Source organism: Plectropomus leopardus, chromosome 17 (assembly GCF_026936395.1).
Source record: "Plectropomus leopardus strain MGB_pleo_1.0 chromosome 17, ASM2693639v1, whole genome shotgun sequence".
Classification (NCBI taxonomy): Eukaryota; Metazoa; Chordata; class Actinopteri; order Perciformes; family Serranidae; genus Plectropomus; species Plectropomus leopardus.
Genome location: NC_142192.1, coordinates 33357580 through 33384247, shown reverse-complemented (window position 1 = coordinate 33384247; position 26668 = coordinate 33357580). Strand labels below are relative to the sequence as shown.

Below are 26668 nucleotides of genomic sequence, written 5' to 3'. Positions count from 1 at the left end.
GCAGCAGGCGGCGGTACGTTACCGCTCAGTGACGTCATTCCGTTCACTCAACTAGAAGACGCCGTGTCGTCACATCCGGCAGGTATATCCAACATGGAGTCGAGCGGACTGAAGATGAGTTTCTGGGAGAGCGGACCAAAGCCGGGACAGTTTTACTCTTTCCCCGGGAGCAGTGGGCCGGACACGTCCTGCGGGCCGGTCAGACACACACTGTAAGTGACCCGCTCCGGTGGAACCGGGACTGAGCGCCGTTAACGGAGCTTCCGCTGTCGGTTTCGGTTTCCGCCGCGGTGCTGTATCATCATGGAGCTAACTGATGCTAAGCTAACTGCTAGTTTACGTCCGATTAACCGATTTTAGAGCTCAAAATGCAAATTTCAGAAGTTATTTTATAAACTGTAAGATTTAATACGAGTCTGTATTCGTCGTTTATGACTGTAAAAGTCTTTTGTTGTTCTCAGTCTTTCTGTTTTGCTGAGTAACTGTTAGCTGTGTTTGTTAGCCGCTGACAGCAGCAGAAGCAGCTCCGGTTTACTTTAATAAATAACCGAAAAATAAACTCAAGCAACAAAATATACTGATTATAGTTTTTATATGACATCAGACATCTAACACGAAACACTGAGAAAATAAATGTGCGTGCAAATCTTAATAATGAAAATAAACAATGTAATAATGACATGGAAGTTAATTAACCCTCCGGTATCATTACGAATTTTTTTGGAGTTACTTCACGTTTGTTTTTGTTTTTTTATATTTGTATGAAGTTTTTGGAAGTGGATGTTTTTTGCCGTAAAGGCCTCATGTGGTTGTACTTTATAGTGACACCAGAGGGTATCACTATAAAGTACATAAAAGTACATAAAAGCTCAGTTAGTCTGTATGATTCTGTGACTTTTAGCAGCTCCTTTCATATTTTAAATTCATATATTTCATGGTTTTAAAATGTAAATCTGTGTGTTTTTCATTGGGGATGTCCAGACATATTATTTGCCTTTGGTTCGAGTGTGCAGTATATTGAAAATAATTCTTTTTTTTTTTTTTTTGTCTAAAAACAAAGTTGCTTCATGGCAAAAAAAAAACCTGACAGTTATTGGATTCAAATTGTGAAAATTAACAAATATTTGATCTAATTTAATACTGCTTCAGTTAATTGAGTTAGGATAGTGCACATTAATCAACATATCAGCAGACGGCATCAACATAGATATGCTGGAAATGGCGCAGTTACTAAATGTAATCTGTAGCCCTAAAGCAGGCGGCATAAGAAACAGTTACAAAGACAGTTCATAGGACGTCACTCAAATACTTTACAGGCATAAGATTACATGAAAATAACGAAACTACCCACAATAAACAGTAATAAAAACATACGATAAGCTAAAAAAAGCTGAGAACAGACATCAGAGAAGAAGCGCTTTATGTTTGGGTACATGACTGATTTGTTTTTGATATTTACGATTAGGACTGATGTCGGTCCAAAAAATTCACTTAATGAATGCAGAAAATACTATTAATGTATAATTTTTTTAAGCTTGATTTTGAAAAGTGCATTTTGTGCGCAGAGCGATGCGAGTGTGTCTCATACTAGAGCAGACCCTAAGAGTTAAAATAATGTAGATTACATTTGATAGATTTTGTTATTTGTTGTATATCAGTATTGCTCAAAACAGTTTCTGGCTGCTTTTGTAATCGATGACGTTTATGAGATATCAGAGACGCCCGTCCTGAGAATGACCCTCCTCTCTGTCCCCCCGCAGTAACCCCATGGTAACCGGGACGTCGGTGCTCGGCGTGAAGTTCACCGGCGGCGTCATCATCGCAGCAGACATGTTGGGCTCGTACGGCTCGCTGGCTCGCTTCAGGAACATCTCGCGTCTCATGAAGGTGACGTTCGCTGCTTACACACCGTAACTGTCATAAAAGCATGTCAGCATTTCTCTCAGATCAGAGGTTTTTTCAACCAAGGACTTCTTACTGACGAGACCCATTTATTTATGTAGTTTATATATATTTTTTTTACACTTCTGAAGTCTTAATTATGTGAAAGAACAACACAGGAGAATATTCATAGATCTGCCAGAGAAGAGCATTAATTTAAACTTTAAGAAGATAAAAAGATCTAATGGAAATAACATCACATCATTCAGAAACACGATACTGAGGGACGCTTTTCAACCTTAAAGTTGCAGCTGTGATAGTGTCAGCTGCTGCATTGCCTATGTAGTCCAGATTGTGTATTTGAGTGTAATCAGTGAATTTGCAGCTCAGCTCCTACAATAAGTCTAAAATACACTGTGGAAACTAAATAGTTACATTCAGACTGTTCAGGTCCAAAAATGCTCCATTGAAACCCATTCAAACTGACATTTTTGATCCCACAGCCATCAGAGCAGAAAAACAGGACTTGTATTATTTCTGGGTGTCATTCTGGGCTTTTGACTCTGAATTTGTCATTTTGACTATTTTCCACCTGATGAGGTCATTTTGACCATATTTGGCATATGGAGGAAATACATGCTATTTCCACTAGGTGACCTGTCACAGTCAATGTAGCTGCTGATCACTGACATATCCCAGACTGTCAGCAGCTACACTCACACACTGACATATCCCAGACTGTCAGCAGCTACACTCACACACTGACATATCCCAGACTGTCAGCAGCTACACTCACACACTGACATATCCCAGACTGTCAGCAGCTACACTCACACACTGACATATCCCAGACTGTCAGCAGCTACACTCACACACTGACATATCCCAGACTGTCAACAGCTACACTCACACACTGACAGATCCCAGACTGTCAGCAGCTACACTCACACACTCAGCGTGTTTATATTGAAAATAATTCCATATTATTAATTATTGATATATCTGATTTGGATGGATGTTGGTAAAAAAAAAAAAAGGAAGAAAGTGCCAAAAAGTATTATTTCTCTTTTCTTGTAGTATAATGTTTAATATATAATTAAGAAAATTGTAATTATAGTTTCCTGAACATTTTTTAAATTTCCCTGTTCTCGTTTACTTTTTTTTTTTTGCAGTTTCTTGCCCAGTTGCTTTTTGTTTTTTTTTCCTGTATTTTGAAAGAAATCAAACAATTTTCTGAGATTTCGCGGTTAAAATGTTTGTGAAAGGCATCTAAATGCAGCACGAGAAAACTGATGACGGTCCAGGTGTTAAAGGGCTGAAATGTCTGTCTTTATATATTATAATTAACGGTCTGAGCGGCTGTGTTGACGGTGTGCGCCGTGTTTCTGCTTCAGGTGAACAACAGCACCATCCTGGGAGCGTCAGGAGACTACGCAGACTACCAGCACCTGAAGCAGATCATCGAGCAGATGGTGTAAGTCCACAGAGATGTGACCTCCTGCACGAGGAGCCGCTCTGAGCTCAGATATCAACATTAATTTTTGTGTCCGTCAGGATCGACGAGGAGCTGCTGGGCGACGGTCACAGCTACAGCCCCAAGGCGGTCCACTCCTGGCTGACCAGAGTGATGTACAACCGGCGCAGCAGGATGAACCCGCTGTGGAACACCGTGGTGATCGGAGGTTTCTACAACGGAGAGAGGTGAGCGCTCCTCACTCCTCTTCTCCTGTTTCTGATCTGACATTTTGTAAATCACCTCTCAATATGGCTGTTATATAAAATAAATAAATTAAAGAAAGCTTGTCATTAATGCAAACCCATCACTTTATTCCAGACGTTATGATTTGTCCTTTAGGTCAGTGTAGTTTGAATTTAAGTTATTTGATAATTTGTCATTCAGTGCTGTTCTGGTTTTGTGTCTTCAGTCTAAATCGGTCAAATAATCACATCCCTTTTTTTAACAAAACAGAGAAAAATATAAAAGTGCTGTGAAAAAAATGGACTTATGAATAAAAATAAATAAATAAATGTGGAATTATGAAATTAAAATCCCCAAAATAAGTGAAAGAAGTCCTTTCCAAATAAAAACGTATAACTTTATTCAGCTCTGTTGATGCTTTTATATTCATATCTACATTTATTTATATGTTGATATATTTATTTTTAAATTGGTGATTTATCTGAAAGACACATTTGTTTGTTAAATATTGTCTTTATTGGGGTTCCATCCAACACGTCTTGTGTTTTATTTTAATTTGTGTTATTGTAATTTGATTTTATTTCACTGCAGTCTGGTTTTGTTTTAAAGTACTTGTATATAAAATGTATTATTGTCATGACAAGGTACAATGTAGATTTATTAGTCACGTTTTAAACGTAGTTTGTCATTATTTCATCTGTCCTCCTCCCAGTTTCCTAGGTTACGTAGACAAGCTGGGCGTGGCCTATGAGGCACCCACAGTGGCCACGGGCTTCGGAGCGTACCTGGCTCAGGTGAGTGAGTGTGTTTATACCGCAGCCCAAAGATTGTTAATACAGAGTCTGACTTTTATATATTTGCATCGACTTTTAATGTTTTTATTACATCTCTGAAATCTGTGTTAAAATGTGTTAATCTGTGTGTGTGTGTGTGTGTGTGTGTGTGTGTGTGTGTGTGTGTGTGTGCAGCCTCTGATGAGGGAGGTGTTGGAGAATAAGGTGGAGATCACTAAGCAGGAGGCTCGGGAGCTGGTGGAGCGCTGCCTCAAAGTGCTCTACTACAGAGACGCTCGCTCCTACAACAGGGTGAGTACACGTTAGCTGTCCACTGATCCTGAGTCAGCTGCTCAGAGCCATACAAAATAATATCTAAAAAAAAATATGGGGGGAAAAGACAGTGAGCAGCTTGGTAAGCTCTTAAATTGCTCATTGCCTACTGCCCATGTCTTTGAAGGAAATCAAGCCAATAAGCTCAGGGTTTAAAGGGTTAAAGTAGCAGTGTTTTTACTTGTTTTACTGGATTCATTGTGATGTTTTTTATTTTAGCACGAGATCGCCATAGTAACAGAAGAGGGCGTGGAGATTATTGGACCTCTGTCGTCTGAAACCAACTGGGACATCGCTCACATGGTCAGGTAGGGTCAGAGGTCACGTTTGCAGTCGCAGAGCTGCCAGCTGCAGCTGCTTCACAGTAAAAACCCTCCAGCTGCTCAGAAATGCATGAAAAAAGTAATAATGAGGCGTCTGTGGAGGGTTTTAACTGTCAAGCAGCCGGAGGATTTGAGTTGACATCAGTTTTCTTATGCTGCTTTTAAAAAGTCTGAAAAAAAATATTTAAGCTTTTCTAAGTGTCCCTGAAAAATTTTGAGTAATTAATGTTTGCTCTTGACAACAAAATATTGTAATTAATGATTTTTTCATTTATTTGTCTGCAGCGGGTTTGAATGAAGGCGAGGTGCGACTGATGAAGCCTTCCATCAAAAAACAGCTGCAACTTATCTATCCCAGTTTAGTTTTTTTTCCCTTTTTCTGATGTTCATTGTAACTTTTGTATAATGGAAAATAAATGTAATAAATCCAAAATATTCTGTTTTTATTCGTATGTTTTGTACAGATGAAAGCGGTCGACGCTTGAAAACTTTGAAATGGAAATCAAAAAGTCTCCGGATAAAACATTTTCACCCATTTAATAACGCACAATATTTTTTTGTCATTTTTCTCAAGAATAACCATTTTATCAAATAATTTAGGTCAGTTTTTTAACTACAATCCCTGAAATTATTTTTATTTTTATTTGTTATTTCTTTGTTCATTGCTCATTGCCTCTTCTCCATGTTTTTGAAAGATATTTGGCCAATTTTCTCAGATTTCAAAGAAACAAGTTCAGTCCAAATCAAGAGTTAAGTTTTTCAATATTAGATCCAAGAAATTGGCTTTCTATGAATAAAAAAGTGCATAATTACTTATGTGTAACCTGTTAATTTTTTACTGTCCTCTGGACTGAATAATACTCACAAATATTCAACATACAGAAATGTTAAATACGTATTCATAAAAAGTTTATTCGAAGTACTTTCGCTTTCACTGTCGAAACAGGCCGCTGTTGCTATGCAGATTTCGCGCGATAAGTTCATCTGTTTTGTAACTGGGCAGACCAGCAAAACGCGTCCAATCAGAAAAATCCCCGTCAGAAAAATAATTCTGATCGACCAATGGAATTTCGCCCGTTTCTGGTATCCGGGTAGATTTGCGAGCGTCGACCAATCGGAATCGACGTTGGCTTTGTAGTCAGGCAGACATAACAAAGTCGTCCAATCACAAAAAAATCTGAAAGGGGATTTTTGCTGTATCTTGGCTCAGGTACTTTCTTTTTCTTTTTTAAAATAAATACTCAAACGAGACTCACCGAACCTATCATACATTAATAACAGAATAATTTAATTTTCACGGAGAATTATTAAGAAAATACAAACAGCGCGTTAAAACATGTTTAATGGGTGTTTCTGTGCTTGCTAGCTAATGCTATCTGATAGCAACCAGCTAGGCTCGTTAGCTAGGTTAGCTTGTGGCTAGCCACGCAGGAACGCGGAAAATGTTCGCCAAACTAACGTGTCGTTCCTCCGCGAGACGCACTTTTCTCGGTTTCTACGGTGCTGAAACGCCATTTAAGTGTTTGTATTAAATCCAGCTAACGTGTCGAGGTGTCGCTGCCTCCGTTAGCTGCTGCAGAGGGTGTCAGTTAGCCTGTTAGCTCGGCGGTAACATGTTCAGCTGGGTCAGTGTGTGTGTGTGCGTGTGTGTGTGTGTGTTGTAATGGCAGGCACATGACCACCGGCTCTCCGCGCGCTGTAAACACGGCAGGCAGACATGACATGCGGGCTCGGCTGTCACATTTCGGCCGCTGGCACACTTTCATCCCCGGCTCACGGTAGCAGCGGTGTGTGTGAGTCGGGTCTGGCCGGCGGCGGGCTGCCTTTGCCCCGCAGAAACATGCCTCCCGCTCCGGTGGTAGTAGTAGTAACGTAAACGGCACCGTGACAGCCGGCATGTGTCACTCCCGGCAGCCAGCGGGCAGGTTTTTTTTACCGGCTGTCAGGCTGAAATGTGAGCTTTAAAATGTGTGATGTTAAAATTCAGGGTGCTGCTCAGGTGCTGCAGTGACGTGAGACAGGTGAGAGTGACCCGGCTGTCTGCCTGTCTGTCTGACAGCAGTACTATTGTCTCTGTGTGGAGCCCAATAATCCAAATAACTGATGTAATTAAATTAATGACTGTTTCCAGCATTAAATTATCTATATATTTTTATAGTTTTAAATTAGTCTTATAAAATTCCGCTTTCTTGTTGGTGTCCGGTTGTCCAGTGGCGTTTCTAAGATTTGAGGACACTGGAGGCTTAGCCTTGACCTCTGTAAATTTAAATTAAAAAAAAAAAGGGGCGAAAACATGCCCTCCAAACCCATGGGATCGCCGCATGTTTTCTTTTTTTTTTTTAAATTGCAATTTTTTTTTCTTTTAAATTTTTGGGATTTTTAAAGAAAACAAGGCCTTTCAAACCTGTGGTGTATGCCAAAAAATCCCCCCAAAAATAGCAGCAAAATTAGATCAATTTATTCTAACCAGATTTTTTAATTTTTATTTTAAATTTTGGAGATCTTAATTACAATGGGCCCTCTGGTTTCTTTAAAAAAAAATTAGAGAAAAAAAACGTGCTGAAACATTTTGAAAACAAAACCATCACCTTTAAAAAAATAAAATACAATAAAATAGGTCCTCGAAAGTTTTTAGAAAGAAAAAAAAAATCCACAACAATTTTAAAGGAAAAATAAATCTGCAAAGTTTTTAAAGAAAACAAGTGAGCCCATGAGTATGGAAGGCATGTTTTCTTTAAAAGGCACCCAAAATTTTCAAAGGAGAAAGAAATTACAAAAAAAAAACACACATGTAAAGGAAAAAACTTCCCAATTTTTTAAAGAAATAGCAATCACCATTTTTTTTAATCACCCAAAAAATGGGGGAAAAAATCATTTTTTTTATTAAAAAGATTTAAGTATTAGAATTTTAAAGAAAAAAATATAATTGCAATATTTTCTTAATGGGTTTGAAAGGCATGTTTTCTCTAAAAATCAACAATAAATAAATATAGACCCATTTAAAGTTGTTTGTCCCTCCTTTAGGCAAAATTTAAAAAAAAAAAAACCTCCCCAGTGCTTAAACATCATTTGACACACCTCCCTCTTTTTACACCACCCTCTTCCCTCATAACAAACAATCCCACTGAGGCACTGATGTTTAGCAGAACTTTAAGGTATTTTCGCTCAACTCTTTACTTTTCAGGTCATCGTCTAGCCGACTTCTCACTGTATTTGTGGTGAAAATATCGCACTTTTTACTTCTCTGTCTCATGGATCCCAGCGGATCCTGTAAAGTGTTAAAAGGCATTGACTTCATTAATGTGAAACAGCAGTGCAGTTGAGTGTGTGTTTGTGTCCGTCCTCCTCAGATGGTGGTACTCAGCACTGGTTAGTTGGTCCAGATGTCGGGGGACCAGCGGCACCAGCGGGCCGAAGCCTCCCGGCAGGGGGAGGGCGGCCTGGAGGCGGGGGAGGGCGACACGGAGCCCAGCATGCTGCTGCAGAAACTCAAGAGCAACATCTCGTGAGTCCAGACCGCCGTCACGTGTGACATAATTTCTCCAAAATACTTTGTAAAATTCATTTAAGTCAGCACACACCGAGACAAAAATTAATGTGATTTATTTAAAGTGTGTAGGCTGGTTTATGCTTTTACTGTTTGACTTTTGTTGTTTAAAACTTCTTTTATTTTTCCATTACTTTTGTTTGTTTTTTCCACCTCTGGCCAGTCTGCAGCTTACTTCCAGAGTTATGGTATCCATGTGCTGTATAATGATTTTATTTTATTTATTTCACATATCTATATATCTATATATTTCAGAGGTGGAAAAAACAAATTAAAAAAATGGAAATATCAAAGAATTATATATCCAATCTCAGCACTCTCACATGTAAAGCACTTTGAGCTGCATTTTATGCATGAAAGGTGCTATACAAAAAAAGATTATTATTGTTATTATTGTTATTATTATTATTATTATAATTAGTATTATAACAGAAGTCGAGTATAATCGTAGTCTCAGATTATTGTTCCTATCTTTTATTGTTTAATTTTCTAAAATGGCTGTGAGGGTGACGCTGTGGTCTCTGTGTTGCAGGAAGAGTGTTCAGACCAAAGTGGATCAGATTCTGGTAAGACCCAAAAGTTCTCGATGAGATCACTCAGTACGTTTACATCATGTTAAAAAAAAGTGTAATTATTGTGTCAGTCCGAATAAAACCGGACTTGTAAAATCCATGTAAACATGTTACTTGCAATTGGAATAAATTGAATTTCTCGAAATAAGAGCTCAGAGCTCAGCTGCGATTTGTTCTGTTTTAACAGCAAGACGTTCAACGTTTCTCCGACAACGACAAGCTGTACCTGTACCTCCAGCTGCCGTCCGGACCGAGCGCCGGAGACAAGAGGTCAGACCTGCTGCTGCAGCACTGCAACACTGAAGAGTGTGTGTGTGTGTGTGTGTGTGTGTGTGTGTGTGTGTACACATTTCAGAATATAGCTTGAGTATGGGCTTGCAGGTTTGGATGACATGTTTTCTTAAAAAAAAAGAATCACCCAAAATTTTTTGGGCCCAAAAATTAATCTCCACCCCCTTAAACAATCACTCCAAAAAATGAAAAGAAAAAAATAACAAAAATCTTTCAAAAAAAAAAACAAACAGATGTCTTTTTTGACATTGTTGACATCTCGTGTTTTCTTTAAGAAAAATAAAAGTCCTCTTTTTTTTTTAAATCACCAAAATGATTTCTTTAACAATCGCTAATTTTTTAAAGAAAAAAAAAACTTCAATAAAACATGCACAGGTTTGAAAGACGGGGTTTCATTAAGAATTACAACTACAAAAAGTTTTTAAAAATATGCTGAGTTTTGTCTTTAAAAAAACTTTTAAAAATGTGTGTGTGTGTGTGTGTGTGTGTGTGTGTGTGTGCGTGTGCGTGCGTGCGTGCGTGCATGCGCAGTGGTGGCGACTCCAGCTCCTTCAACACAGCCGACCAGCTTCACACCTGTAACTGGATCCGCAGTCACCTGGAGGAGCATTCAGACACCTGCCTGCCCAAACAGGACGTCTACGAGACATACAAGTCAGAACACACACACACACACACACACACACACACACACACACACACACACAAACAAACACACACAGACACACACACACACTCTCTCTCTCTCAGACCCTCCGAGGTCGTCTGTTGGGTCATGTGATCTCTGACTGTCTTCCTGTCTCAGGAGATACTGTGAGAACCTGCAACATCGCCCGCTGAGCGCCGCCAACTTCGGGAAGATCATCAGGGACATTTTCCCCAACATCAAGGCCCGGAGGCTCGGCGGCAGAGGACAGTCCAAATATCCTTTAACCTGCTGGACAGACACACTCTGTGTCCCCCACCACTTTAGTGGTTTATATGGTCTTGTAAAACCTGGAAAAGTCATGGAAGATTTAAAAGAATATTTCTCATCCTGGAAAAGTTTTGGAAAACTAAATATACCCTGAAATCTTTGTAAAAAAATCACAGAATCACAGAAAAACATTTTTTCTTTAAAAAAAAAAAACAACAACAAATGTTCTCTAAAAATTGCCCCCAAAAATTCACAAAAAAAGGAGCCATTTTTTTTTAAGGAAAAAGTCCAAATGTTTTATAAGGTATCAAATCCTTTCAAACCTGTCGGGCCTGAGGGTTTGAATGTTTAAATTATTTAAAAAATTCCACGTTTTCTTAAAAAAATAGCCACGTTTTTAAAGAAAATATGCCTTCCAGGGCACAGCAGTATCACACCGTCGTATGGGACTGGTGCTGTCGCTGTCGGGCTTCGTGAGTCTTTCAGGGTCGCTGGTTGAATTCCCTAACTTGCCCGGCTGATACGTACTGTTACAGCGGCATCAGGAGGAAGACGGTTCTCAACATGCCTCTGCTGCCCAACCTGGACCTGAAGAACGACCCGGTACACACACACACACACACACACACTTCCTCTGATGGACCTCAGTTTTTGCCTACAAAATGACATCATCAGTGGACTACAGTGCAGCTAACGTGGCTGAACAGACAAAGAAAAGAATCCTAATCGGTATTCAGCGTAACGTTTTTTCCTCTTCCTCCTCTTCATCTCCAGGCAGAGCTGACCGAGCTGGTCCAGACGTACAAACAGGAAGTGACAGAGGCGGCGTGCGAGCTGATCTGTGATTGGGCGCAAAAGATCCTAAAGCGTTCGTTTGACACGGTGGTGGAGATCGCTCGTTACCTGATCCAGGAGCACATCGTCAACCCGCGCTGCAGCCAGGCCGAGCTGGTGACGTCGGCCGCACTCGCAGGTGTGTGTGTGTGTGTGTGTAGTCTAGCATACAGAGCTTGATGGCATGTTTTCTTGAAAAACATTGCCCCAAATTTTAAAGACAATAACGACTGTCAATTTGTTTTTCTTAAATAAAAACAACAGTTAGGAAAAAATTCTCCAAAATTGTTTCTTAAACCACAAAAAATTCAAGTCAAAATCTTTTCTTTAAAAATTGCCAACAATTATTAAAGAAAAAAAAATTATAAACAAAACATGCACAGGTTTGGAAGGAATGTTTTCTTTCAAAAAATTACAAAAAATTTTTAAAAGGAAAAAAAAATGAATTTTTGTCTTGAAAATTTTGCCAAAAACAAAAAAAAAAATATCGCCAATTTTTTAAAATTAAAATCCCCAGAAGTTTTTAAAGAAAAAAATCGTAGAATTGCCAAAAAAAAGAAAAAAAGCCCATATTAAAAAAAAACAAAACATGCAGGTTTGAAATGCATGTTTTACTTAAAACAGTCAAATAAATATAAAATACAGCCATTTAAAGCCCAAATAAAAAACATAAGTCCCTCCTCAGTGTTTAATAAAGTATTGATCCCTCAGTTATATTTAAATATTCAGTTCTCATCCTGTTATGAATTCATTTTCTGAATAGTATATATTTTAAAAGTCTTGTATGTAATAATACAAAAGAACTGATGGGGGCAGTGATTGTCATTTCACAGACTGTGTCGTCTTTGTAATGTGCCTTAAAGTCCTGGAAAAGTCCTGGAAAGTTATTGTTAAAGTGTGTAAATGTGTGCAGAATGGTTGTATGTGTCTCTGCAGGAGGTCCAGCCAAACCACACAAAGTCATCAAGAAGACACCCGTCATCTCTAAAGCCGAGAGCGACGCAGCTGCTGATCAGAAGGTGATCACACATTTATGATCCATGATTGATCACTGATCATCGGACACGGCTGCTCACTACTTCCTGTCTGTCTGTGTCTCTGTCCATCTGTCTGTCTCTCTCTTTCTGTGTCTCTGTCCATCTGTCTGTCTCTCTCCGTCTGTCTCTCTGTCCATCTGTCTGTCTCTCTGTCCATCTGTCTGTCTTTTTGTCTGTTTCTCCATCTCTCTGTCTGTCTGTCCGTCCATCCATCTGTCTGTCTCTTTTGTCCGTCTGTCTGTCTCTTTCTCTGTCTGTAGAAGGAGCTCGGAGACTCGTCCTCCTCGTCTTCTCTGAAGCCGCCGTCCGGAGACAAATCAGCTGCAGCAGCCAAACCGTCCTCCCTGGACGCTCCTCCTCCTCCTCCCTCGTCCTCGTCCTCATCTCTGCGTCCTGCGGTACGTTGACGCCTGTCTTCGATTTTTAGTTTTTAATTTTGGTTGTAAATTTGGCACAAACGTCCACTTGGACTCAAAAATGAACTGGTCAGAGTCTGGAGGTCGAAGGTCAAAGGTTGATTCTGTTGATTCTCCTCAGTGATCGATAAACCGATCGATCAGAACCGTGGTTAACTGTGGCTCGCTGTAATGCAGGTGGAGGCCTTCATGAAGCAGTTACCCAGAATCCTCCCTCGGAGCTCCATCCCCGATAAGACGCAGCTCTCGGTCCGCTCCTCTCCGCCCTCGCTGGCTCCCAAAGACGCCTCGGGTGTCGGCGGGGCGTCTGGACCCGGAGGCCCGGCCGCCGCCGCCGCCGCCAGTGGTGGTGGGATGAAGGTGATCGCCATGGCGACACTGCCCCAGCAGCAGGGCGTCCCGGTGATGATCCTGCCTCAGGGCTGTCTGTCGTACGAGCGCGAGAAGGTCGCCCCGCCGCCACAACCCCCTCCTCCTCCTCAGCAGCAGCCGCAGCAGCACGCCCCCGCAGCTCCCACCTCGGTGGTCCAGAAAGCACGAGGGAACGCCAGCAAGCGCCCGCTGGAGGCGGTGGGGCCAGGCGGCGGCGGCGGCGTGGGCGTGTTTGGTAGCTCCGCTGCTCCTCCGGTGAAACGGAAACGTGGACGACCAAGAAAACCTCGACCAGAGGACGCTCTGCCTCCTCCTCCTCCTGCTGCGCTTTCTCCCAAGCCTCCGCCTCCCACGCCTCCCTCCCACCCTCCCATCATCACCTCTCTGACCGGCGGCGTCATCCAGAAAGCTTCCTCCTCCTCCTCCTCTTCCTCCTCCTCCTCGCAGCCGGTGCTGGAGCTGGTGATCCAGGACCAGCCGGGTCTGGTTCTCAGCCAGCTGCCGGCGGTCTCGGACCCGGCTCACCGGCTGGTGGAGCACCGCGGCGTGGTGGTGCAGTGTCAGCCGGGCGGGCCGGTGGAGCCGGACCGCCACGGCAGGCCTCTGCTGCTGTTCCAGAGTCCAGGGAACCCCAGCTGGGAGCTGGCGGCGTCCGGACGGACCCCGATGGTGGAGGTCATCCAGAAAGCTCCGAGGCCGAGCAACAACAACAGCAGCTCTGCTCCTCTTCCTGCAGCGCAGCTCCACCCACCTCCTCCTCCTCCTCTTCCTCTGCCCACGCTGCACGAGGAGCGGGGCGAGGTGGAGATAACGCTGGCGCCGTTAGAGCTGCACCTCAACCCGCCGCTGCCTTCCACCTCTTCCTCTGCTCCCGCCTCCTCTTCCTCCGCCGCAGCGGCGAGGAGCGAGGAGGAGGAGGCGGGAGAGAGCAGCAGCGCCTCCTCAAAGAGAGAGGGACACTAGCTGGTCGTCACTCTACTTCCTCCTCATCTTTTTTTAATCACTCAGCTTTTACCTCACCTGCCACAAAGCCCCCCCCCGCCCCCTTACCCACCCTCTTCCCTGATTGGTGGAAATCCCAGATTGGTGAGAGCAGAGAGCCAATCGCAGAGGATAAATGAAGCCAAAACCTCGACACGCTGTCCTTCCATCGGCTCTCATTGCACTCGTAAACAGACTGGACGCTGTGAGAAACCAGTGATTCTTTATCTGCATGTCTGTCTCTGTCCGTCTCTGTCTCTGTCTGTCCGTCTCTTGTCTGTCTGAGATCAGAAGAACGAGTCCTCAGGTGGCCGCACCTGAAATCAAACCGCTTCCTCTCCTCCTTCCTTCCTTCCTTCTTCGCCTCCTCGTATCCTTCATCCTCAGACTTTGTCATTTTTCTGTGCTAAAGTTCGTTCATTCGCTTCAGATCCAGCGATTCATATAAAAGAAAAAAAAAAGCGATGTAAAGGAAAGAGTGAGGAGGGGACGGAGACACATCGGGCTGCGGTCCAGCCTGCAGAGGACACATACAGAAGGTACTACGGGTCAGAGCCTTGTAAAGGCTCTTTGTGCTAAATATGAAAAAAAGACCTCTTTAATGGAGCTCCGCCTCAATTCACCTTCACCTCGCTTCACGGAAATGTAGGAAAATAATATTTTTGGGATGCTGTGCTGATGTTCTCGAGCCTGGAAACGTGAAGAAGGACTGAACGTGAATCGAAGCTCGGCGCCACTCTCCTCTGTTCTCATCAGCTTTGGTTTGTTGTGTTTAGAAAATGCTTCTGATTGATATCTGACCGTCTGTGTGTGTGTGTGTGTGTGTGTGTGAGAGAGAGAGACAGGGAGAGTCAAGACAAAAGTTTAAAAGGCCCTCATTAACTCTAAAAAGAAAAGCCACATTTACATGAAACTCAATTATTTATTGGTGCAGATGAGTTTGATTATCGGAGCTTTCACTCAGACTCGTTTCATTGAGTTTGTTAATGAGAGGTTTAATAATTGATGAAAACACTTTATGTCCGGTTCAAGTCTGTGGGCGGCAGCAGCCACCTGTTTTCCTGTTATAGTACAGACGTCATATTACGATCTCGGTTTCAGTTTAGTCTCTTATCAAACCTTTTATCTCTGCTTTAACAGCAAAGATTAATGTTCAAAATATTTTGGTTCTCCTTTTACTCGGCGGGTTTCCATTATAGATTTGCGCAAAATTTAAGCCATAATTTTGAAATGTGGATAAAACTCAGCATGGAGCTGACTGTGTTTCCTCTGGTGATAACATCCCAGTAACCATGGCGATGGATGTTCAAAACATCAGCAGCTTTATTTCTATTGCAGCCACCGCACTAGCCGTCATTATGTCCAATCCGAGGCCACGTAGGCGTGTTATGGAGCCATGATGGAAAGGCGAGCCCCTTATACGTGGGAGCATTCACATATGAGGGATTTCTGGGAGATGTAGTCCACGATTTCACAGAGGAAAAGATTCAAAACTTCCAGAATAGTATGGGAATATTAGGGAGTTAAGTGAAAGGAATATTAAGAAATAGTGCGAAAAAAGACAAAGATCAACATAAACGAGCTAAGTCTGAGTTTACTCTTACAATATTTACATAATAAATGTATAATTTCATATATATTAAGTTTGACTCAATCAAGTCAAAGTTGCTACTTCTCAACCAGTGAAAATATAAAGACGACTCAGTATTTAACCCTTAGAAACCTGAGCAGTTTGGCATAACTTTCTCAGAGTTATGTGATGCAATAACAGCTCTTGTAGCTCCTGCTGCATCATGGGAGCCAGTTCCTACTGACAAGCACAGAGACACAGCATCATGTGACCTCACAGCGTCATGTGACCTCACAGCGTCATGTGAGCTAGAAAAGACTTAAAAATGTTTCCGTTGCCAACTATGTCTTCTTTACGCCTGAAATACCACCTCATGCACACATAAAAAGTTTTTTGCGATAAATGGAAGGTTTTTTCAACGTGGACGTGTTTCCATCGGCATATTGTATATTTGCAATGTCAGTTTGCACAGTTTGAGGGTTAATGGAAACCTGCCTAAAGACAGATTATTTCAGATCCTGATCATTTATTCTGAGCAGGCGGTGTCAGATGTTTACCGCTGCTGTTGGCCTTCTGTCCAAGTGGCAAAATATAACTCGCACACTTTCCACCTGCCCCAGCAAAACGTATGAACTATTAACATCGAAACGTGCATCGCAGTTTTTTTTAGAAAATCTGCCGTGATCTCAGTCTTTTCAGGCTGCAATCCCCAAAAATAGCCCACAAAATCGTGGCGGGACTATAAAAACAAGAAGGTTTGAGAAAAAAAACTTCTCAAAAATACATTTGAGACCGTGCAGGCAGAGTTTTACAACTAAAACTGTTTCTGATATTTTATTCAAGTTTTTTTTTTCTGTAAAATACTTTATCTAATAAAGAAGTTTAAGATAAGAGACATGGAAAAAATCTTTAAAAAAAAAAAAGAAAGAAAGAAAAAATCACAATATCAGTATATCATGATACGAAACCAGACAGGAAAGTTTGTTCTAAAATACCTGACAATTTTTTAAAAGTGTTTATTTGTGTAATGATGTTTTTGTTTGCACCAGAGGATTAAAAAAAAAAAACAGTTATAAATAGTTAATTTACACCTGCGTTTGCGATTATATATCAGATCAAAATCAAGCTCTTAAAGGAAGTAAAAAAAAACAGAGACAAAAAATACAATATTAAAGAAAAGATCAAAGAAAACATAAACGTTCAAATAGATTAAGACATTAAGAGATCCACCTCTGTTAAATTAACACACATTATAGTACATCCTGCTCAGCAATGTATACAGTATTTTCCACTAAATCTGATGCGATACAAATATCATGTCGCCCACCACTAAAGAAAGCCAAATCTCTCAAATGTTGAATTTTGTCGAAATACAAAGAAGTAAAATACAGTCAAAAACTGGATAAATGACTGAGAGTTGAATCAATAAGATGATCAATCTGACCAGGTGCTTTTATAATTATTTTGAACAACATCTCAGTCGGTACCGTAAAAGGTTTGATACCCGGCCCTGCCGACCACAGCAAAACCCGACGGTGTTTTTAGGATTTTTTGTTTTCCTCATCTGCCAAGAGGCCAAACTTACATGTCTGATATTAGCACTTGGCCAAAAAAACAAAAAAAAGGAAGCTTTATTTGTCTCCAGGACTCAAACGTCAGTGTAGAAATTCATGACTCGTGGCATCTGCGGTATAAACTGAGAAACACAGGCAGACGTTTAAAGAAAATGGCTTCAGCTCAGGCCCAGATAGCAAAGCACAAAGTCACCCGCCAGTAAAGACATGCGGTGAAAATGCAGTAAATGTTAACGAGGGATATTTGCAGAAAATTAGCTTCTGTAGCACTGAGGCTGCAGGATTAGCCTGCTAGCTTAGCTTAGCTGTCGTTGTACATTGCCATGCGCCCTTTGCACTAACTCTTCGACCACCTCCTCACGATCACCACTGAAGCACTGTCTGGATCAGCAGTGTGACGTTACCATGTCTGATACCTGAGATATTCCTTCCTGATTTCTGCCCCAAAACATGAAACATAAACAGTGAAAAACACACGAAACTACTTAAAGTAGTTTTTAAGAAAAGCAGAACCATTAAAGAGGCTTAAATATAAATTCCTAACCTCCATCGTCAAAGGGAACATATTTTAAAAATACGATGGAAACCAAAGGATTCGTATGTCATTGTTAATTTTTTTTTTTTAAATAAAATTTTCGTTTATCTTTAAAAAAAAAATTGCCAAAGATTTTTAAAGATAAAAGAAAAAATGACATTTTTTCTAAGGCAACAAACCTTAGGTTTTTAAAGCAAAAAAAAGCAAAATTTTTCTTAAAAAATGGCCAAAAAAATGTAAAGGATAGAAAAAAAATCTGCACGTTTTCTTTAAAAATTGCAAAAAAAAAAAAAAAAAACTTAAAAAAACGAATGGCCCAAAAGTCCAAAAGGTCATGGAAATTTAGTTGTAAAAAAGTGTACGAACCCTGAAATGAAGCTGTCAAAATCATTTTTGCTCCCTTCGTTTCTTCCTTCTTTGGTGGAGTTTCGTCTTGGTAACGTCACATTGCTGACGCTTGTTCTTCACCTTCTGCCAAACTGCCTCTCGCTCCGTGCGACGGCGTCTTCTTCATTGTTGGTGCTACAAACCGCAGGGCTCAGCCCTCGCTGTTTTCCATCCTGTGATCACAGATTTGTAAAAAAAAAAACTTTTTTTGTGTCGATGCTCACACATCAAGGTATGATTACAGGTGTGTGTGCGTGTGCGTGTGTGTGTTTTTCCCTCCGTCCTGTGACAACGAGAGCTTCAGGTTGTTTAAAGGGACGCCAGCAAGAAATTTGACTGTTAAAACTATCTGTTGCATGATGGGAAAGTGAGTTTAAGCACTTATCCTTTGCCACGAAGTGAGTAAAGCCTAGCTTACAGCACTACGCATAGTTTATAACTAAAAGGAGCGCTAACTATGCTAGTAAGACATTTTTTTATGTGCCAAAATGCGAAAAATGTTCTCAATTTAAATGTCTCGGTCTCCCTTTAACTACCGAGCCTCAGCCCTTCTCAGACAGAACTGAAACAAATGAAAAGTTGCACTGCTAACATGTTAAAAATAAGAGTAAGTCCCTCTATGTTATGAATTTATTGTTATATGCATTGAGAAGATACATTGACGAGTATTTCTGTAACTTTCTGCTTCATGCTTGCACTTGGCTGGAGGCCAACTGAGCGGCAGCAGATTTATTTTTTATTGGTCAGAATAATAATTATTGTTTAAATTGCTCAGCAGAGAGTTTATGGATAAAGAGAGAAACACTCTGTTATATTAAAGTTGCAGTAACTAGAAGGATTTGGAGAGGTTAAACCAAACTAGATGTTTAAAGCAACATTTCACTTGATGGGCAACAGCAGCTGGAAGCACTTGTAAAGGCATCAATATGCCTCAAATTAACAACTTTTTGGTATTAACTTAGGACTTGGCAAGGGGCTTGTTCTTGACGTTTTAATTCTGAGATAGGCGGTCTTTGGTGCAGTTCGATCATCCGACAAGCACTTAATTGAAACTTGACTCTTGGCTCTAAATCTTGACTTGTTGTTATTGACTTGGGACTTGGTAAGGGACTTGTACTTGAATTTGGAGTTGACTTTATTATTAATTTTAACATGGGAAAGATGGTCTTAGGTGCTGTTGGATGATACAACAGCCACTTTATTTGAACTTGACTGGACTCTGAATCTTTTCTTGTTGGTCTTGACTCGGGGCTTTTTGGTTTTGACTCTGGGGTTGTTGGTATTGACTTGGGACTTTGTAAGGGACTTGTTTTTGACATGGAATTCAACTTTATTATTAATTGTGATGTGGTAAAGGTGGTCCTGGGTGCTGTTGGATGATCCGACAAGCACGTCATTTGAACTTGACTCCACTGACTCTTGACTTGGGGTTTGTTGGTTTTTGGTTTTGACTCTGGACTTTTTGGTATTGACTTGGGACTTGGTAAGGGACTTTATTATTCATTTGACGTGGGAAAGACGGTCTTAAGTGCTGTTGAGTGATATGGCAAGTTCTTAACTTGAAAAAGAAACTCTAATGGCAAGGTTGCCTGTAAGATTGTTTAACAAGTTGCAGTCCTCACCGTCTGACTGTATTCATGATTTTGAACTGTCAAATTGCATTTTTAACATCTGATATCCACAATTTGTTTGAAAAGTTGCAGTGAGGTGTGAAACTATGGAAACCTAAAACAAAAGGTAAATGAAATGTGTCTCAGCCCTGGTATCAAAGTGAAGTAATGCTTTTAGCATCTTGTTGGGATTTAGAGTTGATAATAAAGGTTCAGAGTGAAACCTGAGGTTCCCACTGCAGGTCCAGCTGGGCTGAACTGGGCAAACTGGAAATATAAATTTGGAAATGTTCTGGACACAAAATGATGTGAAACAGATTGAAAAAAAGTTCAAGAAAGGCCTCAGTGCAAGTTAGAAAAGGGACTTGAAGTCCAGCAGCTTTGGAAATCTGTGTCCAAAAAGAGTTCGAGAAATGGTTCAAGGGAAGTCATAAATGGCATTAAACTGCAATGTTTACCTTTTTAATTGGGTCACCCGGACTGTCAAGACTGTGTTGATCTTAAGGAGTTTGAGAGATTGGCAGCACAGATGAAGTTAAGATCAGATCTAAGAAATGTTTAATGGAAAGTCAAAGATGGGACTTAAGCCTGCTGATGGGCTTGACTTAGAAAACTGGACTTAACTTGCAGAACATACATGACGGTTTGGAAACGTCTGAAAATTCAGCTGCATTGTGAAAGTAAACTTCTAAAATAAGTTTGAGATAGGAGGAAGTCTTTGATCAATGAAGCACCAGTTAAGCCTTTAAACTGGACTGACGGAGCTAGATGGAGGTTTCTTTGGAATCTGTGTGAACATTTGGAAGAAACCTGGAAGTTTTTTTGCACGCTGGAAGTCAGAATCCAAAAAGAGACTAATATTTGGCTCAGAGATGGTTGAAACCCTGAATTGGCCCACGTCCTGGGCTACAAGGACATGTAACGCTCCCTGCAACAAAATTGGGAATATAATGGAAATCCAGTTGCAGGTTGCAAGTCAAGAATCTGAGAAATGGCTGAACAGCAACTTATTATAACTATATTGTTATACCAATGGACTTTAGTTTTACCCTTAAACTGGACTGTCCAGGCCAGTTGGACACTCAGAGTCAGATCCTTTGGAATCGGTGTGAGTAATTGGAAGATTATTTATAATTATCGTAAGATTATTTTTTGGCATTTTTGCCTTTATTAGATAGGACAGAAGATCAACAGTGTGAAAGGGGGAGAGAGAAGGAATGACATGCAGCAAAGGGCCGCGAGCTGGATTCGAACCTGCGGCCACTGCGGCAAGGACATCGCCTTCATCCATGGGGTGCCTGTTTTATCCACTGAGTCCTCGGACACCCCATCTAAAAAAGAGATGATGGCAAGTGGATCCCCAGTTTGGTTCACCTCTTTGGCTGACTGGGCTAACTGGACATGTGGAGTTCCCTGCAGAATGTTTAAAAGCACTATGAAAGTCCAGAGCTGAAAGGAGTTTGAGATATGGTTTAGGACCAGTCAGTGAAGCCAGGAAAACTCCAGTTTGGCCCAGTTTGGACTTGCAGTAGGAACCCTGGCTTGAAGGTGGAGGCGGTCGTGGGAATCTTTCACTGTGGAGCAGTGTTGCTCAAAAACAAAACCAGAAACGGGTCAGATAATCAAAGATTAAAGGATCGGGATTCGGGTAGCAGTGCGATGACCTCAAAGGATCAGACTCAATGACACAGCATTCTCTGATGTCACTTCCTGTACTGGGGTGTTTAAAGGTGCTACATGCGTCACTTTTACTGATTTAACTGTTTTTTTGTTCTCACTTTTCATGGGTTACATTAATATGATTTGTTGAAGGTAAATTGATGCTCAGAGTAGCTTTAAAAGTCGCTCTTTTACCTTCACTACAACCTCAAGACTTGTCAAACATTATTCCAATGTTTGTTTGCTATTCATCAGCTTTCTGGAAATGTTTTAATTCACAGCCTGTAGACACGACGCTTCAAAAGAAGTATAATGGTCAAATATGGTGATTGTTAGTTGTCCAGGTCATAGAGGTGCTAAGATTTGTTGTTTTGTTCTTTTACTCTTCTGACTGTTGGGGAGTCAGAGAGCCTGTCGCCACCTGGTATTAATATGCATTTTGGTGACCAGAACACAAATGGACAGCCTAGATACCTCGCTGTATCATCATAAACTGTGCGTAAAGATAGACAATTCGGACACAATAGAGTCTGCACCGTAGCGATCTTTAAGGTATCAAATTCCTGTCCGTCTCTCATCCATCTTCAGCTGATCTCTTGTGTTCAAGTCCATAATTATCTGCGTCGCCTCCGCTTGAAGGTCAAATCATGTTGGCGGTTCTGTTGGTACAGCTGGAGATACCTTCTCCTTCCATGGGACAAAACAATGGACGATCACGCAACATTTCGTACAAATAGTTGTAAAACTGGGGAAATCACGGAGCGTTAGCGCGCAGTCAGCAGAACAACCACCGTGTCCTGTACTGATGACGTAGTGATTGTCATTGGAACTACACTGTGCGGGTCCATCATGTGACACCATCGGGCCCCCAAAAGACTTTTTTCCATTGACTTACGTTGGGAAGAAGGCGCCTGTAAATGTAATGTGATCCATTCGTACCAAAAACATTTTAAAGTCTAGAACAGCTAAGATCAAATTGTGTTGCTATTCAAGTTAGCAGACTACAAAACTGAACGTTAGCCAGGCAACGCTGTGTCCACGAGGTTTGAGTGATCAGCTCACCCGAGATGCATGATAACACGAGGTGTAAACAGGCTCCCAGAGCGCAGTTGAGGTCGAGAGTTGTTACAGTCACATTAATCAAATCAACTTGATACATTTCCCACCCAACTGACATGTGACCTGAATGAACCTGAGGTGACAATAACTTGTGAATGACCCAGAAAGAGTTAAAAATGCAAAAGGCTCACCAAAAGTCAGAAGATTAGATTGGATTAAGAGAATAAAGGAAACTCGGTTCAGTTTCCTCATATTCAGATTAAATTTATATTAAAGTTACACAAAGGAAAATATTTAAGACAAATTTCTAAGCACTTTTAAGTCTAAAAAAAAAGTTTAAATGAGTTGATGAAGTCTGACAAGTTGTTTGAAGGTGAATCGACAGTTCAGGTGACGAGATGACGAGACTGTTGTACGACCGAGCTGATCCTGGTCAAACACCGCAGTTGTTGTGATCATAGTGTGATGATGGTTAACTCCCAGTCTAAACTGAAAGTAGCCCTGTTTCCTGTCAGAGACCCACTCAGACTTTTTAGTTTCAAACTGGTTTTAAGACGTTTGCTCAAGTTTTTGATGAGAATAAATTAAATCATTTGGTTTATCTGCCCTGACCTTAGCTGTGTTCGAAACCGCTCGCTCACTCATTCTCTTTGTAGTGTGCATTAAATTATTAACTATATATGGAATAACCAAAAAGACTTCGAACACTACGCTGGAATTTTCTGAATGTCACTGCAGTAATTGATGTGCTGGATATTCGTAGTGGGCGCCCCCGTACCACGTGAACAAACCGAGCACTCATTGGACAGATGAACGGAGGTCATATTGATGTTGCATGTTAAGTTTTCTGTTAAATCCCAGATAATTTGTTAAAATTCGGATGATGTAGAAGTGTGGGTTTGTCAACTATGGCCAGCTGTAAAAGCTCTCTTTTATATTTAGTTCAGAAGCTAGTTAGCTCGTCGTAGTTCACTCGAACTAAGCTAAGGTGCAACGTAGATTTATTTGTCATCGAAATGTCATGAAATTAGAATTTGTCCCTAAATGCTGCTACATCTTATTGCGTAGGTGTAGCTACGTAGCTGTAGTTAGCTTGCGAGCTACTGGCTAGCGCTCATTTCTGGAAAAATTGTTGAGTTTACATGAAGGAAGTCGTTCGGCATAAGTCCGGCTTCTCGGGCGCAGACGGAGGCGAAGGCACTCTCGCCTCAGGCGTATAAGGTGTCTTTTGTCAGCTGGTAAATAATAGGGGCTGATATTGTTTTTTTTCAGAGCTGATACCGATTATTAGTACTTAACTGATAACTGATACTTGTCGAAATTTAGAATTTGGAGTATTACAAACTCAAACACAAAACTTTGTTTCAAAGCCTTTAGCAAACGTGTAGCCAAAACTGAAACTTTTAACATCATATACAGCAAGTTCCCTGCAACTTTATTTAATAAAGTGAAGTGTAAATTTAAATAAAAATAAATGAATGAATAAAATAGCTCCCCGAGGTTTTACAAAGTAAAAGTGCCTCCCGTGCTGACACTTCCTCTTCATGTATTGCAGACTTCCTTCTCTGCTGTTGGTTGAGTGTAATTCACACTTTTTTCATTAGTTCGGCAAAATGCCAAATATTGTCTCCGATAATCTGTCGACCCCGAGCAGATAGACCAACCAACCTTAGCAACCTTAACATGCTACGTAACAACCTTTCAGCCTTCCTCTTCTCCTCCGGAAATACACGACAGCAGTGCATTGTGGTATATGCAAGTAAAATTAGAGTACGTCGTACGTGCACTCAGGTTTGCTGTGCATTGTAGGTATTTTAAAGTGCATTATTTAATGGATGAAATTAACCGCAGAGAATTCGAGCACTACTTAAAAATGGTGTACACGCTCTTTAATGCACTATTTCCGACAGCGAACGGTTTCGAACACAGCTCTTGTTTGCTACCTCTCAGGCTCGGGAACTCTGGGTAATGTAGTCCTCTAAACAGCCGAGAACCTGAGTGAGAGTCTGACACCAAACAGCATTTTAGAGCTTCGTGCTGCCATTTTCTCTTCACTTTGTGCAAATAAGAGAATCACAATCAAGTTGTTTTTCCATGAACGTTTTTACTAAAACTAAAAAGACTTTTTCTAATTCATAATTTATCTTTTTTTTGTTTTGTTTGTTTGTTCTTGTCGTTGTCTGCCTTTGCTCTTTCATACAGTTGTACAGCTTGTTGATGTGCAGATTTTATTATTATTATTGTTATTGTTGCTATGAAGATCTTTTAAAAGTATCTTTGCTTTTTGGGAGTCGCTGTCGGCTTCCTGCATGGTTTTTTCCTGTGACCGTTTGTTTTTGTGTATTATTAACTTCAAAAGTTTGTCTTTGTTTTCCTGTTATCAGCTGGCTTTTGTGTTTTTTCTTTGATTTTTTTTTTGCACTTTACTTTTTTGGAAGTAAATATTTAAGGTGGGGTGTCGGCATCAGTCCAAAAAAAAAAAAAATTAACTCTCCCCGGTTCGCCCTTTGGTTTGAAAGCCACGATAATAATCAGTGAAATGCACCTTTACTTAACCTGTGTGAGATTTTGCTCCGACCCCACTGTGTTTTCCCGGAGCCTGTTTTGTTTATTTGTTTGTTTGTTGTTTGTGTGTTTATTGTGAAGATAAACAGAAAAGTCGAAGGACAGAAGCCAGAACATTAATGTGAATCTATTTTCCTACGCTGATGACTGGAATAAAGGAAGTGACGTTCACTGGCAGAAAACGTTTCCGACACCTCTTTGTTTTCAGTTTTACCTTTCCTTTATCCTGTCTACTTTATCTTTAGTTTTTACTTCTTTGGCTCCTTTCCTTTATTGTTTCACTTTAACTGTTTGTTTTTTTGTTTTTTACTTCTTTCGCTTATTTCCTTTACTTGTCATAATGTCCCTTAAAAACCCTTTTCTGTCGGTTACTTGTCATAACTTTATTTATTTATTTTCACTTTGCCTTTTTTGTTTTCTGTTCATTCTGTCTCTTCATCCCTTTGTTTTTGCCTCTTTCCCCCCTTTTTGTTTCTCCTTTTCGCTCTTTTCCTTTGTTTTCCCGTCTTCATGTCCACAGTATCTTTCTCTCCTTTCTTTTTTCTCTCTTTCTCTCCCGTCTCTCCTGGGTTGTTTCCTCTACCCGTCACCACAGGGCGCTCTGCCTCCACCGCCTCTCGTTTCGGATTCATGTTGATGGTTTCAAAATCTCTCGATTCAATTTGAAAAATTACTCCAGTAATACTTTTATAATAAAAAATACTTACTACAGTACTTCAAAAATACTTTGACAATACTCATATAATGCCTGTGCAATACCCCAATAATGCTTTAACAGTACTCTTCTAATGCCTGTAAAACGCTCCTATAATACTTTGACAATACTCATATAATATCTGTCTACCTCATAATACTTTGACTATATTTCTATAACACCTGTATAATACTCCCCATGATACCTTTACAATACTCACATAATACATTGACAACATTTCTGTAATATCTTATACTATAATACTACTATACTATACTATACTATACTATACTATACTATACTATACTATACTATACTATACTATACTACTTCTATAATACCTGCACAATACTCTAGTAATACTTTAGAAGAAACATTCATACATACATTACATTATTGTGCAAACAAAATAGTTTTTCCATAGTGAAACTTTATGTAGTAGATATATAATATAAATGTAAACATACATTTAATTATGTAATAGTAATATACAATAAATATATAGATACAACATTGTGATTTAGGTTAGGCTTTCATAAAACATAAAGTTACTGTAACATGATGTCAGAAAGTTTAAAATGACTAATATTATCTTACTGTTATGGCCCGTTTCTGAATATTTGTTTTGTTTTTAAGAGTTTGCAGAAAAACAGAAAATGTGACGAACCTGAAACTGTTTCTGTTAATTTCACTGAAAGCTCATAAAATATCAGATATCTGTCCATTAAATCATTCAGACAGAGACATGAGGGGGTGGACAGCTGAATGTTTTGGTCCAAACGGAAACAGAACCAAAACCAGCTGCTTCCGTCAAGTTAAACCAGAGCGACACAGGAAGTAGTGCAGTGCCGTCTTCAAAATAAAAGTTTTTTGGAAATGAAAAGAAAAATCCAAAATATTTAAAGGCTGCTATAAGTAAAAAATAATTTTACTGTTTGTTAATAAACTGAGCCGAAGGTCACACGTTTGTCCTCAAGATAAAAATAATTTTAACTCGTGATTATTTGCCAGCAAGAGCAGATTACGCAGAGGTATTGTTA

At 40.4% G+C, this 26668-nt stretch overlaps 3 protein-coding genes across 3 annotated transcripts in view; all 3 read left to right on the top strand.

Moving 5' to 3' along the window:
* The first annotated feature begins 52 nt into the window (after positions 1-52).
* psmb4 (proteasome 20S subunit beta 4) lies at positions 53-5442 on the top strand. Its single transcript, XM_088090852.1, has 8 exons — positions 53-212; positions 1761-1887; positions 3276-3355; positions 3436-3582; positions 4293-4374; positions 4549-4665; positions 4906-4994; positions 5295-5442. Exons 1-8 carry the CDS (start codon positions 94-96, stop codon positions 5305-5307), a joined length of 774 nt encoding a protein of 257 aa, XP_087946978.1. The 5' UTR covers positions 53-93; the 3' UTR covers positions 5308-5442.
* Positions 5443-5933: 491 nt separating this feature from the next.
* rfx5 (regulatory factor X, 5) lies at positions 5934-25116 on the top strand. The gene is made up of 11 exons (XM_088090815.1): positions 5934-6219; positions 8360-8514; positions 9089-9122; positions 9316-9398; positions 9951-10073; positions 10225-10341; positions 10860-10938; positions 11110-11308; positions 12106-12188; positions 12467-12604; positions 12800-25116. Exons 2-11 carry the CDS (start codon positions 8393-8395, stop codon positions 13955-13957), a joined length of 2136 nt encoding a protein of 711 aa, XP_087946941.1. The 5' UTR covers positions 5934-6219; positions 8360-8392; the 3' UTR covers positions 13958-25116.
* A 1007-nt stretch (positions 25117-26123) lies between these two features.
* Positions 26124-26668, top strand: part of LOC121937811 (phosphatidylinositol 4-kinase beta-like) — a 65101-nt gene continuing 64556 nt past the window's right edge. Inside the window, exon 1 of the mRNA XM_088090808.1 lies at positions 26124-26668. This exon is cut by the window's right edge and continues 833 nt beyond it. The gene's annotated coding sequence lies outside the window, so the exon portion shown is untranslated.

Excerpts from the sequence above, each read along its gene's own strand:
- psmb4 (XM_088090852.1), top strand. The coding sequence starts at position 94 with ATGGAGTCGAGCGGACTGAAGATGAGTTTCTGGGAGAGCGGACCAAAG. Across the intron at positions 4,375-4,548 it reads TCGGAGCGTACCTGGCTCAG|CCTCTGATGAGGGAGGTGTT; the intron begins GTGAGTGAGTGT and ends GTGTGTGTGCAG. Across the intron at positions 4,666-4,905 it reads ACGCTCGCTCCTACAACAGG|CACGAGATCGCCATAGTAAC; the intron begins GTGAGTACACGT and ends TTTTTATTTTAG.
- rfx5 (XM_088090815.1), top strand. The coding sequence starts at position 8,393 with ATGTCGGGGGACCAGCGGCACCAGCGGGCCGAAGCCTCCCGGCAGGGG. Across the intron at positions 10,939-11,109 it reads TGGACCTGAAGAACGACCCG|GCAGAGCTGACCGAGCTGGT; the intron begins GTACACACACAC and ends CTTCATCTCCAG. Across the intron at positions 11,309-12,105 it reads GACGTCGGCCGCACTCGCAG|GAGGTCCAGCCAAACCACAC; the intron begins GTGTGTGTGTGT and ends GTGTCTCTGCAG.